Raw genomic sequence first — 18,655 nt, forward strand, 5'->3', positions numbered from 1 at the left:
AGTTCCTCATGTTGTGGTGACCCCCAACCATAAAATTATTTTCATTGCTACTCTATAACTGTAATTTTGCTACTGTTATAAATCGTAATGTAAATATCTTTTTGTTTTCCGATGGTCTTAGGCAACCCCTGTGAAAGGGTCGTTCAACCACCAAAGGGGTCACGAACCATAGGTTGAGAACCGCTGTTCTATGGGATGTAGGCTTTGAACAAAGGAAAGACTCCTTATATTCAAAGCTTTCTCTTAGGGTTCAGCTTTATTTTCTTTTTCATCCATTATATAAGTACAAGGGACAGGGCAGTGGGTCCTTTGGTTGCAAAGCTAATCATACTATCTATCCTATCCCTAACCATTTAAACAATCAACCTTCTCACATGGCATACTATAAGAACCCCTTTATTTCTGATGAAACTTGCAGCTTCAAGATACGTTCTCCTTTACTAGCTCTAACACTTCCAAACCCAGCAAGTCCAGCTACTGTAATCACTCCAGGGGAAGAGAATTCATACCAAAACTCAAAATGAAACCAAAAAAATCCCTCTAAATAAGAAAAAAAAAAAAAAGCAAAAAACCACCATCCTCAGGTAGATCTGAGCAAGAGAAATATCCAAAGCCACTGGGTTATTTTATTGGCAGAACATTAACTAGAATCCTCCAGCAATCCTAGACAGGCTCTGATATGCTTTAACTTGATAAAAGAAATGATGGTATGTGTGCATATAAAAGTGTTGGATTTTCATAGGTGATATAGATTGTTTAACAATGAACAACAGTTATGCCAATAAAAATATAGAAGATATGGCAAAAACAGGAAATAGTTGAGAGAAAACAGTAACAAACAATGGTAAAAATAATGACCCTATCGCTACCCTTCAGATATAGTCAGTGACTCCCTACTTCTCAATATGGAAATCTCTATGTGCTTCTTTTTTCTATCTGCATCTTAATCTTTCTATTAGAGCCTCTTGTGATAGCATGACAATGATAACCCAAATATACGAGTAGAATTTTTCTGTGGTGTAAAACAGAAGAAAATTGTGAACTAAAAGAAAATTTTATTAACCCTTATTTTATTAACTCTACCTCCAGCACGCAAGAAATCAAAGAGTAAGTAAAATGAAAAGTGCTTATATTAGCACAGATGTTTCAAACCCCCTCTTGTAGGACTTAAAGTCCCAAATTAGACTTTAAGAAAGATTTTAAAAAGAACGAACTAAATTTTGGTTTACTATACATTATGCTAATAGTAAATTACACTATTTAAATAAAGTGAATAACTATTAAAAGACTGGATGCAAAATGGCATCCAGATTGGAAATGAAGAAGTGTTTATTTGCATATAACCTGATAATCTATGCAGAAAATCTGATGGTATCTACAAAAAAACCTACTAGAACTAATACGTCAGTTTAGCAAAGTTGTAGGATACAAAATCAGTATACAAAAAAACCCAAAAACTGGCTTTTCTCATGTTGAGGTAGTTTCCTTCTATTCCTATTTTGTTGAGTCTTTTTTATCATGAAAAGGAGTTGAATTTTGTCAAATCCTTTTTCTGCATCAATTAAGATGATCATGTGGTGTTTTCTTTTGTTGATGAGGCATGTCCATTGATCAATTTTCATATGTTGAACCATCCTTGCATTTCAGGAATACATGCACAGCTATCTGCCAGTTGCTGGGGCTAGGGAATGAATGGATGGCTGCTACTATGCTAAAAGTGGAAATTGACCAAAATTAACTGCAATTACCATCCAAGCTTTTCCCTGGATATTGCAAGTCTTCAACAGACTCCAGTTCCAAAATAGTTATGTCAGACAGTTTCTGCCAGGGCATTGTTGTCGAGGTGGGGAGAGACATTTCTGGTTCTTCCTACTCTGACACCTTGTCAGAATCCCGCTGCAGATAATGTTTTTAAAAGCACATTAAAATATGTTTGACAATTAGGGAAATTTGATCAATGACTGGTTACTTAATGATATTAAAGAACTATTTATAGTATGCTTAGGTGTGATAATATTAAATGGTTATGTTTTAGAAAAGTGTCTTTATCTTTTAGAAATTCATTCTGAAATATTTACAAATGAAATGATAAAATGTCTGAGATTTCCTTCAAAATGATCCTGGAGATAGTAAGGAGTGGTGGCAGTACAGATGAAACAAAATTGACCATAAATTGATAATTGTTAAAGCTGGGTAATGGGTACACAGGGGTTCACTAGTCTCTCACTTTTATATATGTTGAAATTTTTCATAATAAAAGCTTTTTAAAAAGGACTGGTAAAGTAGTCTATAGGAAAAATTAGTGTATTAGAGATAGGGGAAGTAGTAAAAAGATCTATATAATAAATCAGAAATATAAATATCAAAACAAAGAACTGTAGGGATTAAAACAAAACTGAATGTGACAGTGTGTGTGTGTGTGTGTGTGTGTGTGTGTGTGTGTGTGTGTGTGTTTATAATTAATTCAGGGATACTGAAAATGTTACTAGACTTTAAGCTTCCTGAGGGCAGACAGCATCCTGTGTCTGTCTGATTTATCACTATACCCCTAGCAACATACGTAATGCCCAGTACATCCAAATACTTGTTGAATAAATCAACGAACAAACAAACAAACAATTCAATCAGACCTATGCTCCTATGTGCAAGGGCTCTATAAAATCAATAAGAATTCAAGATAATGCAATTTTTACTAATGCTTAGAAAACTATTTTTAATACATGTTCTTTTTTTACTTTCTATTGCCACCTTCGTCCTTCGTCAACTTCTAGTGGAGCAATCCCCTCTTTCATTTCATGAAAGCTACCCTTGCCAACAGATGGCCAAAACAGAACAAATAGACTATGTAATTGGAAGCAGGAGATGGAGAAGCAGTGTTCTCTCTGCCAAAACAAGACCAGGAGCAGATTGTCATCATGACCACAAACTGTTTATATCAAACATTAGAGAAAAGCTGAAGAACAGCACTAAAAGAAATTGTAGTGCCAAAATATAATGTAAGTCACATTCCTGATGGACTTAAAGTCCACATAAAACAGATTTGCATTGTTAAACTTAACTGACTGAGAACTAGAAGAACTATGAACTAAAACTAGAATATCGTTAGGAAAGCGTGTGAAATGACAATGCCAGATGTAAAACGGGAAGAAAAATTGAGATGAATGACAGAAGAAACATTAAAATTTGTTAAAGACAGGTGAGAGACAAAGGTAAAAGATAAGAAGCACAGGGTTAGAATCCTGAATGTAGTTTTCAGCCATTATCGCTAGAGACAAAGAGAACTATCACAATAGTCAATGTAAGGAGATAAAAGAGAACAACAAAAAGGGAGAAACAAAAGGTCTCTACCAGAAGATCTAAAAAATGTAAGGGAAATTCAAACCTAGATTAGGAATTCTGAAATACCACCAAGGAAGCACATTATCTGATGAGGAGTAAAGAATCACAAGGCAGAAACAGTATACTGAAAATCTATACAGAAAAGACAAAAGTATGACAGATACCTTTGCAGAAAGTTCCTATAAGGAAGAATCTGTAATTCTAGAGAGCAAAATGAAAGCTGCCCTGAGAGTATTGGAAAGAAACAAATCACCAGGGGTAGATGGGATACCGATAGAATTATTTGAAGTCACAGAGACTGAATCTGTCAAAATCATAACAAGAATATGTCAAAAAATATGGAAAACAAAACAATATCCTACAGATTGGAAATGTTCAATATATATCCCAATCTTCAAGAAAGGAAATGCCTAGGAGTGCAGTAACTACAGGACCATTGCTCTAATTTTCCATGCAAGTAAAGTGATGTTCAAAGTGATACAACAAAGGCTTCTTCCATTTAGGGAGCAAGAAATTATAGATATTCAAGCTGGATTCAGAAAAGGAAGAGGCACTCGAGATCTAACTGTGAGCATTTGTTGGTTACTGAAGTGCTCCAAAGAATTTCAGAATGATAGTCTATGTTTCACGGACTACAGTAAAGCCTTTGACTATGTCAATTATGAAAGCCTATAGGTTGTTCTGAAAGAAATGACTTCATCTCAGCACTTGATAGTCCGGATGTGTAACCTGTATTGGAATAGGAAACCACTGTCAGGACAGAATATGAAGAAACAGAATGGTTTCCTATGGGCAAAGGTGTCAAGACAAGGGTGCATTTTATCTCCCTATTTGTTTAATCTGTACACAGAACATATACGGAAAACAGGGCTGGACTCAGAGGAAAGAGGAATGAAAATTGGTGGACAAAATATCAATAATTTAAGATATGCAGATGACAACATCTTACTGGCAGAAAGTACCAATGACTTCCAATGATTTCTGATGAAAGTGAAAGAACGAAGTGCCAAAGCAGAGCTGCATTTGAACATCAAGACAAAAATCATGACTATAAAACAAATACACAACTTTAACAGAGACAATGAAGACACTGAAATTGTTAAAGATTTTGCTTACCGTGGTTCAGTCATCCATTCACATGGAGACTGCAGCCAAGAAATCAAGAGAAGGCTGAGACTTGGGAAAGCAGCAATGGAAGAATTGGGAAAAATCACCAAGAGCAAAAATGTGTCAGTAGAGACCAAGGCTAAGATCATCCACACTCCCATATTCCCAATTACAATGTATAGATATGAGAGTTGGACAGTGAAGAAGGCTGATAGGAAAAAATTGAGTCATCTGAGATAAGGTGTTGGAGAAGAACTCTATAGATATCCTGGACAGCCAGAGAGATGAACAAATAGGTTCTAAAGCAAATTAAGCCTGAAACATCGCTGGGGGCAAAAATGAGAAAACTGAAGCTGTCTAACTTTGGACACATCATGAGAAGGCAGGGTTCTTTGGAAAAGACAATAATGCTGGGAAACTAAAAGGCAGCAGGAAAAGGGGAAGACCAAATTTGAGGTGGATTGACTCCATAAAAGATGCATAGGCATGAGTCTATAGGAGCTGAGCAGGGATGTTAAGGACAAGGTATTGTGGACATCACTTATTCATGGAGTCACCAGAAGTCAGAGCCAACTCAAGGCACGTAACACACACATATCATAGCCACCACATCCACTTAACACTTCTTGTTCTTTCCTCACTGAACCTGTTTACATTTTGATCTTGGGAAAGATAGTCTCTTTCTTAGTATACACTTTGGATTTAGTTCTCAGAAACTTTGCTTTTCTCTATTTGATCTTATCCCAAGCTAAATATTTCTTTCAAACAGGGAAAGGCCCTGAAAGTTTCTCCCTATTTTTAACTATTTAATAAATATCTTAACACAGCTAAGCTAATGACTATTCCTAATGAGTTACAGTTATTACCACCTCTGGTGTTATTTTGGTTCTCATCCATGTTGGGCAAAAATACAACAGCTGTCTGAATCACTAGGTAGGTAGAACACACTTCACAACTCCGAGAACACTTGATGTTTGGTTTGATCTCATGGTCAGTGTACTAGCAGACAAATGAAGTTTATAGTTATACGAGGTCTGACAATGAAGTTTGTGAACTTGCCACTGTGTGCTTACATTGGCAGCACTGTACAAACAGTTCATTAAGGTTTCATAACCTTGGTATATCAGTGTCTCACATCTGTGTTCGGGTCAATGTGTGGCGGTGTCTTGCTATGTGGCATTCATTATTGTTGTTGCATGTTTTTGTGTGCTGTCACAAGAATGCCTGAGCTTTAATTAGAGCAACGAACAAACATTAAATTTCTTGTTAAACTTGGCAAGAGTGGAAGTGAAATCAGGGACATGTTAGTCAAAGTTTATGGAGATAATGCCATGAAGAAAACAGCAGTGTACACATGGATTAAATGTTTTTCTGAGGAGAGAGAATGTGTCACTGAAGAAGAGAGGTCAGGGGGGCAGTAACAAGCAGGACTGACAAAAACATTGCAAAAACTCATCACATTGTGTGTTAAAATAATCAGCTGACTGTGAGAAGCATAGCAGACCAAGTAAACATTGATAGAGATACAGTTAGAAAAATCTTAACTGAAAATCTTGGCATGAGAAAGGTGTGTGCAAAAATGGTCCCAAAGGAGCTCACCGATGAACAAAAGCAAAGGAAAGCTGAAATTTGCCAAGACCTTTTGGAAAGGCAAGATGATGTTTTGGGCCGTGTTATCCTGGTGATGAAATATGGGTGTACCAATACGACCCTGAAACAAAGCGTCAAAGTGCACAATGGAAGTCAGCCAATTCTCAACGACCAAAAAAGTTCCATCAGTCCAAGTCAAGAGCCAAGACGATGTTGCTAACTGTTTTAGCTATCAGGGGGATTATTCATTATGAATTTGTACCAACTAGACAAACAGTTAACCAAGTCTACTATTTGGAAGTGCTGAAAAGGCTGCATGAAAACGTTAGACGAAAATGACCTGAACTTTCACCAAAAACTCATGGCTCTTGCATCACAACAATGCACCAGCTCACATGGCACCGTCTGTGAGAGAGTTTTTAGCCAGTAAACAAATAACTGTATTGGAACACCTGCCCTCCTCACCTGATCTGGCCCCCAATGACTTCTTTCTTTACCCAAAGATAAAGGAAATATTGACAGAAAGACATTTTGATGACATTCAGGACATCAAGGGTAATACGACGACAGCTCTGATGGCCATTCCAGAAAACGAGTTCCAAAATTGCTTTGAAGGGTGGAGTAGGTGCTGGTGTCGATGCATAGCTTCCCAAGGGGAGGACTTTGAAGGTGACCATAGTGATATTCAGCAATGAGGTATGCAGCACTTTTTCTAGGATGAGTTCGCAATCTTAATTGTCAGACCTCATATCTGGCCTTAAATTTATTTGAAAGAATTTGTCCTGTCCAAGAATAATGGGGTCAGACACATCTTGTATGGGGTGGAGGGCTTCTCTCCACAATCTAAAATACATGTTTAATAGCCTCAAGAAAGCATTACTAGTATGACCTTGGCCACTTTCCATTCCAAAGACCATCCACAGTCACTGGATCCATATAGGAAAAGAGAAAATTGCTATATCTCCAACTAGTCTGTTATTTTCAAGTGAAAGAAAAAAATCTCTATCGCATAAAAAATAAAATAGTTGTTCTCCATTTTCACATCTTTTAGTTTTCTCTCCCTCTCAAAAAAAGGAAAACTATTAACCTATCAATTTCCAGTAAAAGTCCTATTCAAAACATAAATAAAACAAAGCCTCCAAAACAAACAAAAATCTTTTACTACTACTACTTTTTATATACTTTACTTAGATTCCACCTGAAATGGTCTAAATTTTGCTTGAAATGTTATCTTTGGGGCTAGGCAGAAAAAATCCTGTATCAGGAGACAGATAATTTCAAGTTAAAATGAGAAAAATCTATATGCCCTAACTAGGAGCTCTCTATCATAGTTGCCAACTTCCAACTTTACCAAACAAGTAAAGAAACTAAAGCACTGTGATCTCTTTCATTGTATTTACTTAATATGAACCTATTAGAATTTAATATGAACTAATTAGAAACTACAAAGTAAATCTTAATAACCATAATGAAAAATGAGTCTCTTCCGTGTCATTCAAAAGTCTACAAAAATGACTTACATTATGGTAAAATGTGGACTCATAACAAAAATATCATCAATGTGCACTTTTAAAATGGGCCTGAGCTCAGTATCAGAAACTAGAGAAATATAAATAATAGCACTTTCACAATTTGTTATGATTTATATAGCACAAAAGTAAACACCAGCACAAAATGGAATTTAAAACAACCCAACATTACATGTTCTCTTTATGGATAAAGAGCTTTTTAGATAAATATATAAAAGACTAAGACCTTAAGAGAATTACTTGGTCCATTCTACTTGAGCCTAATAGCAAAGCAGGGATTGTCCTCAATGAGACTATTATAATCTTTTAGTCAGTTTAGTCTTTTTATACCACGCCACAGGGCCTTCAACTCTAAAGAGAAAATAATTTTAATTAAGACAACCATGGAGCTTTGTCCAGTTGCCTGCCCTAAGAACCTTTTTATTTTCCAGTATGTTTTGTGAAATTGCTTCTCCCAAGTAATACTAAGGTATAGGATAAATGTATAGAAATCTAAAATTGAAACCAAACTTAACAGAACTACATGACTGTGAGTCAAGCAGGATTTTCATGAGACATAATATTTGCTCAATTCAAAGGATTACAGAATTGCATAAAGAAAAGCTTAGATTTAAAATGAAACCTATTGTTGGATTAAGACAGGCTTAATCTAGGTTATTTTCTTTGTACTAGGTTTTGCATTATATCTTAAACAAATCAGAATTTTAAAAAAATGTTTGTTGGTTATAATGAGAACTGATAAATTTCAGTACGAGTAAAAATCTAGTAAAACTGAAAATGTTTTCAACTACCGAATCCAATCATTGAAAGTAAATTATAAAGTCTGAATTATTTGTCAGGGATACAATAAGGTATTTAAATGACTAAAGTCTCCCAAGCAGGTTTAAAATATCTAAAATATATGTTTTTATTGTATCTTTTCCCTATTATTCCCTACTCAGATACAAATTATCATCATCTTTTATATAATTGCTGGCTGATGGGCTAAACAAGGACAGCACTCTAAAATCTCATTAACAAGTTACATGAAGTGTTTATTTTTATTTTGAATACAAGTATTAATGGTCAATGGTTTTTTTTCTTTATCTCAGTTTTTAGCTTTATTTCCTACTATACTAATTTTCTAAGCCCTCTGGAAGTCTTTCAGAATTTAAGTTGCTTACATAGCCTTTTTACACTAATATTTCACTTAAAGTAACAGTGTGAGAATACCAATAGATTCGAATACCAAGAAAAGATGCAGTGGTAAAACAATGTAATCACCTTTAAAAATCTGTACAAATAGCTCAACTCTTTTGATAAACTTTCTACACCATTTTATTAAAACAGTGACAAATCATTCTTTTTATAGTAGCTGTTGTGCTTTAAAATACTCTGGGAACAAATATTCCAAAGCATTCCTTCCAAATATATATGTTTAATTTTGTTGGGATGGAAGAAAGGACCCTTATTCACCTCTATCCAGAGAAGATGAAGAGTGAGTGGCATCTTTAACCTCTAACAAATAAAATGTTAAAAATATAGTTCTTGACTTCAAATAACTTTTAGACTAGATAGAAAAAATGATCATGAGTACATTAAATAATTAAAGAAAAATATTTTTCTAAAATATGTTTTTTTAACTGAGACTTTCCCCATCTCCTTGAATATTAAAAATTACTTTTTCAATGGAAAAAAAGAGAAAAGCATGAAAGTAATAATTTACTAAATATAATATTTGAAACTGAACTTAAGATCCAACTGAAATGCTGTTTTGCTATAGCCTAAAAGATTATAAAGCCAATTAGTTTTAAATCATTCACATGACTTAACAAGTGAAATCTCTAATACAGAACAGGAGAAATCAGCACATTTAGGATGAAATTTGCACTACGGGTACTTGGTCAGTTAAAAAACCAAGAGGAAAATAAATACTAAAGCAGGTGGCAGGTAGTTGTTATAGAGCGGAGAGCTGAACTATGACTAAATCATAGTTTAAGTATAATTTTTGTTGGGTGAAAATTTAATGAATACATAGAAATAGAAGAAACTCAGAACCATAGTTATTTCCATTTTAAATGAAGATGATAGTTCTGCACCACCAGCTGTTTATAGTTCATTGAATGAGGTTCTAGTTGATAGGAGATAATTACCTCTTCCCTACAGGGGGCAAGTGTTTCTCATTCTGCAGACACCTCTGATGAATGACCATGGGAGTATGAGACTAAGACAGCATGCCAAGATCAGTCTGGTTTTTAATGATCTCTTTAAACACTTGATTTTCTATTTTTTCCTATTTAAGTATAAGAAAATGTGTACCTTAAAATATACAAAACCAAGGCACTGGCTATTATTTTGCTTTTATAAGACACTTGAACTTTGAAAGAAGAGTGATTGTACACAGAAACTATACCATCACTAGTATTAGAAAGGATACGCATGTCATTTAAACTTCTTGTGTGTTAAGACTTCTCCTTACTAATTCACTGTTTTTCCCTAAAGACTATATTCTACCTTTAAGTTCCTTATCAGTTAATGATGCCTCCATTATCCCAGTCATTTCAGCTCTTTCACCTACTTGGAAAGGCCTATCAATTCTATCTTCTCAATCTCTTTCAAATTTGTCTCTTCATTTCCAGTGCAAACTGCCACCTACCTCAATATTTCTCACCTGCTGTCTAGTCCTATATCCTATATGGTCTCCTTGTTTCTGCTCTCTTCCAATACTAACACAGTTCAACCAAAATATTACTTTCGTATTAATATCACTAATGCACCACTCTCATCGCGCCACTCCTACGTCTAAATACCTATCAAAAGTAAGTTGTGACTCCAAAACAGAAAGAAAGCTTACAGCAGATGAAGAAAAAAATAAAAAGTAAATCAATTCTATCCTCACAAATATGTAAGATTGGGTACGCATATTAATAACTAGAAGAGAATACCAAAAAATGAAAATAATAAATTTAAAATGGCCTGGGACTTGGAGTTCACCCTTGATTTCTATTTCCTATTTGTTTTTATAATGATTTTATACAAGAAATAAAATATTTCTTAACAGTAATAAAACCACTTACTGTTTATGCCCAAGGGCCTCCACAATCTGGCTCCCAAACCTACCTTTTCCCAGCTTATTTTCCATCCCTCCTTTTCACATAACCCAAAACTCCAGACAAACTAAAACATCCCATCTCTCACTGGGTTTCCGTATTGCTCTTTCCCAGCTGTGGACCATTACTTACATCATATGCTTCAGCTAGTGTGTTCTTCTCCATGTTTGTGTGTCTAAATCCTGCCTGATCATCCTTTACAATTTAGTTCAAATAATACGCTTTCCATAAAGCTATCCCTGACATCTCTTTCCTCCAATGAGCATTTTATCTATATCTCTTGTATAAAAAGTAGCACATTCTATTTTGTACTGTGAGTGTGTGTGAGTGTGTGTGTGTGTGTGTGTGTGTGTGTGTGNTGTGTGTGTGTGTGTGTGTGTGTGTGTGTGTGTGTGTGTCTCAGAAGTAGCCCTCTTTAGGGCAGGAGCCTTGTTTTAGCCATCTATGTATTACACTCAAGGAACTTTTCTGAATAAATATGTGAAATGAGTGAGTAAACAGTCTCAAAAAGCAAGGGCTAGGAAGACTAAAAACCAGTAACAACTCTTACTTTTACATTATAGTTTCCCTTCTTTTTTCACTCAAGTTTATTTCTTAACCTAACCTTCTTACCTGAAGATACATTATTCTTCGCTGGACCAGCTCTGTCAGATCTTTGGCCTCTTTTTCCCGCCAGTCACCTGCTCCATCTGTTTGTTTGAGGTAGTGTAGATCTGTCATTATAGACCTATAAAAGTAAACAACATTACAACATTGGAGGTCTTATTTATTTGTACTTCATCATAGGACTACACATTCATAAGGAAATAATCAAATTCTTTATAAAGATTGATGCTTACACTGATGCAGATACTTTTATTTTCTATCAAGGCTGTGAAATTCAACAATTAGTCTCTAACACCCAAGATTCATTCCTACTGTAAACTTTTACTGTTGAGAAAAACCTCCCTCTCTGCTCTTCCCCGCCCCCATCCCTACCTCCCCAGGCCAGTCAGCTATGCTTATTCCCAAACACAGAGCACTACGAAGACCAGAGAGGAGTGGATACTCTTGGCAAAAAAATAGGGAGATTAAATTAACATAAGGAAGAGAAATCAGTCAATGCCAATGTTTGAATATTGCATTTTTTTGTTCTCTACTGTCATTTCATGTCCCCTCTTCAATTTTCTCTTTATACTTTAACACTGAGTGGTTAGAAAAAGATCAGAGAAAAATTTTGACACAACTCTTATTAAACTATGGTCTAAACTAAGGGTCAGCAAACTCTTTTCTGTAAAGGGCCAGGTAGTAAATAGTTTAGGCTTTGTGGGCCTCTGTTGCTTTTATAGCAGGAAAGCTGCCATAGACAATATGTAAATAAATGGATGTGTCTGTGCACAAATAAAACTTTATTCAGAAAAGTAAGCTATGAGCCAGATTTGGCCCTTGGGCCATAATTTGATAATGCTTGGTCCAAACTAATAAAGTGATTGTTAAGATGCTTTCCCTCTTTTGTGTGACATCAGTACTTTCAATTATAACATGGTGGATTTCCCGCAAAGTAAACTAAAATACCCAATAATCTAGGAAGAGGAAATTTAGGGCCGATACAGATGGTTTTATTCATATTGTATTAAATAAAAGCCATGACTTGCATTTACCGATTAAAAAAAAGTAGAAAGCATGACTCCTGTCTTTCTCTAACACCCTCCACCAATTTGTCAGCAAACATTTAGTCAATTTCTTACCACATATCACCACTGGAATTGCTTGCTACCAGTGAGCACTGAGCCACCAACGAAGCCACCATCTTTTCTCACCTTAATTTTATTCCAGTCGCCTCTGAACAGGTCTACACCCTGTTTCCACCCTTGCCTACCTCTATAGCCCAATCTCAGTACAGCAGCCATATCCTGTTAAAAATTCAGTCATATAATGCTACTCCTTTGCTCTTAACATTGAATGGCTAGTCATCTCACTCAGTCAAACCCAAAGTTATTATTTGACCTACGGGGACCCAGACACCATGGCTCCACTACTTCTTTGATTCCATCTCCTACTACTGTTTTCCCTGCTCACTCTACTTCAGCCACACAGTCTGTCACCAATCCCTGAACATGCCCGGCCTGTTGCTACTCCAGGGCCTTTGCGTTTGCTCTTCCCTCTCCTTGAACGCTCATTTCCCAGATACCCAACCATGTGGCTCATCCAAACGTACTTCAAGTCTTTGCTCATATATGACCTTCTCCATAAGGCTTTTCCAGGCTTATCCCACTTAAAAATTCAACACTCAGTCACCATCACCATTTATTCCTGGGTTTTCCCTCTCCTCTTTCACTGCTTTATTTTTCTCTAAGCAATTATCGTCTTCTAATATACATCATTACTTTCTTACTTTATTATCTTTATCCCCCTACTAGAATTTAAGCTCCAGGAGAACAGGGTTTTTATTTTTATTATTATTTTTTTAATCATCATTTAAAATAGTACCAGTCACACAGAAAATGTTCAATAAGTATCTTTAAATAGGTACATAAATGAAAAGTAGCAAAAGAAAAATTTCAAAAATGTTAGATGAGACAATATTGATAATGTTTACCTTTCACAAATCCAATTTTGTGGTAGAAAGTTTTGGGGAATAATCTATAACTAGTTACGACTCTAGCTTCTTCCTTTCTCTACATTTGTCTCTATACTTTGTGCTAACTCTTCAGTTCAAGAAATGTTTATAAGTATGTGTTATTTGCTTGTGAAAATTATAGTTATAAATTTATTTCTATTTGTCAAAAAAGTATATGTATAAATAAAATACATCATACACACACTTTTAGAAATTACCTACAATAAAGGTATTAACTAAAAACATAAAGCATTAGCTGAAGGTTCAAAAAGTACTTAGAGAACACTGACTGTAATGCTAAATAATAAGAACAATTAATAGGTATTGATGTCTTACCAGAAACCTATTCTAGATGCTTTTCATTATTTCCTTTAATCCTCATAACTACCATATAAATTAGAAGGAATGTGAGGCATTGCGAGATTAAATAATTTGCTCGAAGTCACAAAGTTCAAAAAGACAGAGTGGGGGGTCAAACCCAAGCAGTGTGATTCTAAAGCTTGGCTTTTAACTACTACACTAAAAAATATCAAAGTAAAAGGTCTGGAGTACAAAAATGTTGACTCTGTTCAATGTAAATGTGCAAAATCAGAAAGTCTGAATAAGAGGAGAAAAGAGCTTTTAGAGCCAGACAGACCTATTTCCCAGTTTTAGCTTTACCTCTTACTAGCTTTGTGTCCTAGGAAAGTTATTTTGACATCTCTGAGACTAAATTATTTCATTTAAAAATAAGTATTATAGGGGCTGCTCGGCGGCTCAGTTGGTTAGAACGCATACTTTGAACAACAAGGTTGCTGGTTCAATTCCCACATAAGCCAGTGAGCAGCGCCCTCCACAACTAGACTTGAAGACAATGACTTGAGCTGAGCTGCCGGTGGGTGGCCGGATGGCTCAGTTGGTTATCGCATGCTCTGAACAACAAGGTTGCCAGTTCAACTCTCATATGGGGTGGTGGGCTGCACACCCCACAAATATACAGATTAAAAACAGTGAATGGACTTGGAGCTGAGCTGCGCCCTCCACAACTAGATGGAAGACAACTAACTACTTGACTTGGAGCTGATGGGTCCTGAAAAACACACTGTTCTCCAATACAATTTCTTTAAAAAAATAATAATAAGTATTATAATACCTTCCATATAGTTTTTTTAAAAAAATGATTAGTGATAATACATAGAAAATAGTAATATATGTGGTGGCTAGTTGCTGTAGACTGAATATCTGTCTCCACCCCCAAATTCACATATTGAAACTTAATGTCCAATGTGATGGTATTAAAAGGTGGGGCCCTTGGGAGGTGCTTAGGTCATGAGGGTAGAACCCTTATGAATGGGATTAGTACTCGTAAAAGAAACCCCACTGAACTCCGAAGCCCATTCCGCCATATGAGGACACAGTAAAAAGGAGCTGTCTATGAACTAGAGACAGACAGACCTATTTCCCAGTTTTAGCCCTACCTCTTACTAGCTTTGTGTCCTAGGAAAGTTATTTTGACATCTCTGAGACTAAATAATTTCATTTCAAAGTAAGTATTATAAAATAATAATAATAATAATAATAATAATAATAATAATAATAATATTATAGGGGTGGCCCGCTGGCCCCTCACCAGACACCAAAATCTGCCGGCACCTTGATCTTGGACTTCCCAGTCTCCAGAATGGTGAGAAATAAGTTTCTGTTCTTTATAAGCTACCCAGTCTTTGGTATTTTTGTTGTAACAGCCTGAGCAGACTAAGACACTGCTATTTATACTAGAATGTCTCAGAGAGTTGTTTCAGAGCTTTTACTTTGTGTTGAAGAATACCTACTAATAATTCTACAACTAAGAGAAAGGATCCATTGGGTGTAGGTGACAGTAATATGTGGTACTAAAGTTAGTCAGAAAAATGATCCAATACCTAGTGCCTTATAACACCCTGAAGAAGAGGACTGATCAGTGAGCACTCATTTCACAGATGATGAAAACAGCCCTCCAAAATTGTGACTTATCTAGGAGTACATGACATACTCTTTAGTTCTCTTTTATTCCTGGTTCTTAACTAGATATTAAACCATTTAGTAACAAAGCAATGTCTGCCCACAGGAAAAACTAAAAGCTTATTTACTCTCATAGAAAACAATTAGAACTGTACACAATTAACAGAGAATACCTGGTAACAGTCCCTTTGAATAAAGCAAAACTATTAATAATACACAAATAAAATTAAAAATTAGAGCCACAGTTTAGAATAGCCACCCAACTAATAGTGGAACAGCTTTACACAATGCTTTGGAACAACAGAGCCATCTGTGAAGTCTCTTAGGCATTTGTTTAACATGTCAGCATTCTCCATACACAAGACACTTTGCAGCTTGACTATTTCCATGTTTACCCTTTTTAAACAGGGCAAGAGTCCAATACGTGATGCTTTATCTTTTTTATATTTATTACCTCACCTAAGATCCAAAACATTTTCTTTTTATGAAAAAGAGTAATTTTAGTTGGAAAAACCAAACCTACTGCCTTCTTCAGCAATTAACTTGCAGTCTTACCCCCTGAACAGCATTTTAACTTGTAAGTCTATCCAAATTAGAAAACTGAAGCCCCTGTGTACTATTACGTAGCCTACAGTATTCTTTTATAGTTACTGGGGGAAATGTCACCATCCATAGGAAATTGTGTAAGTTGGTCATGGAAACACACAAAAAGTCTTTAATTATAATTGAGTTATAGGGCTAAGCTGGAAGTTTAAATTATTTGCTCAGTTTTAAAAGACTCTCTCTCATCACTCTATTTTTTATGTCATAGGTTTCATCAAATCCAAATGTTGTCATTCGCTTTTTCCTACCCATCAAACAGGAGTGATCACAAAACCTGTTGCAAGCCTCAACTTTAAGTAGCAGTATTGTTTCTGGAGATGTAGTACAGTGGGATAAAAAAAAAACATTCTATTAGCAAATGCCTGTTGAAGGAAAAAAGGAAATTCAATATATTCTATATGGCTTTACATGATTAAATCAAGCATACACATACACATAGAAAAACAGCACTATATTTCATTGACAATAATTATATAGCCTCAAGCATGTAAAAACTACATTAGGTCTAATTTAAAGAGGACAATTCTTTGAAATATAAAAATTGGCATGGTTTACGCTTTCATATCATAATAATCAATCCATTTCTTTACCATTGGGAATGAAAGCTGATCTCTGTATTTTTTAATAAATTAGAAGAGTAAAAACATAAAAGTGAATGTTTTTACCGAGGTATACCAGTACTAAGTCTTAGCAATTAATTATTCACATTCATCCCAATCTCTGTCAAGAAAGTGGAATGAATAACCAAGCTTATAACTAGGAAGTCAAACACCAAAAAAAAAGGGTACACACTAATTTTTACAATAAAACAAAGCCTCAATATGAATCATTCTATTCCAATAGTCAACTAAAAGTAAGTTTGCTCGTTAAACATTTTTTTCTTGGCTTCCCCATTGGAGACCATGACATGACATAGTCTCTGTTCTCAATAAGGAAGACAAGTGCAGGAAAGACCTTAAATCCACGCTAGTTCTTTGATGATTCAATAATGTTTAAAAGTTACCATCCTGCAAAATTTATCATCTTTTGACCAAAGACATGAAAATAATCTGAGTTTCTGTTGTGGCCTATTATGGGGAAACATCATGACTGAAAACTATTCTATAGAAATGCTCAGGTTTTTAGTGACTCCACTCTGAAATCAAACCTAGAAATGTCCCAAAAGCTGGAATATTGACTGTGCTGGTTTTGACTATGAATATATAAAAAAATATAGGAGGTGGGTAGTCAATCTAAAGGCCTGGTATGAGACCAGGTCAATGCCACGGAAACACAAACCCAGGAAAAATACCAGCAGAATGGAGCTAGTAATTTCAGAGTAGGGGGCAGATGCCTGAAGACTACTGGTAGAATAGAACAGAATCTATGACTGTCGACAGCAAGCCAACTATGACAGGCAACAAATCCTCTATTTCAAAAGCTGGGCTACATTTATGTTCTTTGTATTTTCTGTTAACTTTTCTATTTTTACATTTTACTATTCCCAAAAGTTTTTAAATGTTCTAGCCTACCTCAATTATGCTACTGAAGAACCACAAGGAGAGCATTTTGTTTATATCTGATTCAAAATGCTCAAGAGAGAAATTCCCTGAGGGCCAGCAGAAAGCAGATGTAATTCAAGCAAGAAAATTCCAAGGTGAAGGAAATAGCATTTATTAAAGTCAATATGACATGAAATATAGACAAATGATTAGAATATTTAGTAAGCAACAGTATTTTTTATCATGCACATTCAATTAAATAAAAGTACATTCTCCAGCTTAGTATCAGAACTAGACTCCAAATCAGAAACACTGATATTTTTAAGGATTCATGTATAATTGTGTCTTAAGACTACTTTTAAATACAGGATCACTTAAATCCTCCAAAGTGAATCAAACATGAAGTTAAGGATACTGAGTATAAAAATCCTTCAATCAGGTTTTCTTCTAATCCCATGCTTCCTATCAGCATGACCCTGATAATGATTTATTGTCGATCCCCACCTCCATTGCCTCTTCTATACACTCCTTAACTTCTAACAAATACTCTCACTTTTGCAGAACCCACTTGACTGGAGCTTTCATCCAGTTTTATTCAGGGGTAAATGACTTTTCTCCTACAGCTTGCACTTCACAACTTTGAGGATTCTCAACTGCTGAAGAATATTTTGACCACAATTACATAATTTTATTTAGTTGCATAATTTCCAAAAATCCTTCAATGGAACAAGATTTTATTCTTACAAAAAGGCAAAAAGTAGAGTGTGGGATAATCAAAGAATACAGATACCTGGCCCCTCCCTTCCCAATAAAAAAGACATTAACTTACTGAAGGCTAACTAAGTAGTGAGTGCTTAGCAATGTAGGGTAGACATGTTTAAGTTAGAGTTCCAGTCCTCAGGAGATTACGATTTGTCAGGGAAAAAAAGACAAATGACTATATAAAAACCAATAATCTCCACTTATAAAAGCTATCCTCCTATTAAAATACAAGTACTCAATTGCCTGGACTCCCCTATCCCCCTATATCAGATCTGTCAACACAAGTCCTGCAGTTTCTATTTTTCACACTTTAATCCTTTCTCACTATCTCTACTGCAGCTACCCAGATCCAGAAGCTCATTATCACTTATTGAAACCTTTGAAAAATACTTCTAATGTCCTGGCACCAGGTTTTCTTTTCTTTGCATGGCTCTCAAAATAATCTTCCTAAATTCATTAATATGGAAATGCAAATTAAAACCACAATGACATACCACTACATTCCTATTAGGATGGTGTGTGTGTGTGTGTGTTGTGGCGGGGGGTGGGGGAGGGGAGAAGGGGGACCCTTTTCTT

General features: G+C 35.4%; 1 protein-coding gene across 12 annotated transcripts in view; it reads right to left on the reverse strand.

Annotated features, from left to right (window-relative positions):
• Nucleotides 1-18,655, reverse strand: part of FUT8 (fucosyltransferase 8) — a 205,621-nt gene that overhangs the window by 66,095 nt on the left and 120,871 nt on the right. For all 12 annotated transcript variants that reach the window (XM_019641361.1, XM_019641363.1, XM_019641369.1 and 9 more), the window contains one exon: nucleotides 11,267-11,381. In XM_019641361.1, coding sequence (XP_019496906.1) covers nucleotides 11,267-11,381 — 115 coding nt within the window. The remainder of the gene's footprint in view (nucleotides 1-11,266; nucleotides 11,382-18,655) is intronic.

The sequence above is a fragment of the Hipposideros armiger genome, unplaced genomic scaffold, assembly GCF_001890085.2.
Source record: "Hipposideros armiger isolate ML-2016 unplaced genomic scaffold, ASM189008v1 scaffold_59, whole genome shotgun sequence".
Lineage (NCBI taxonomy): Eukaryota > Metazoa > Chordata > Mammalia > Chiroptera > Hipposideridae > Hipposideros > Hipposideros armiger.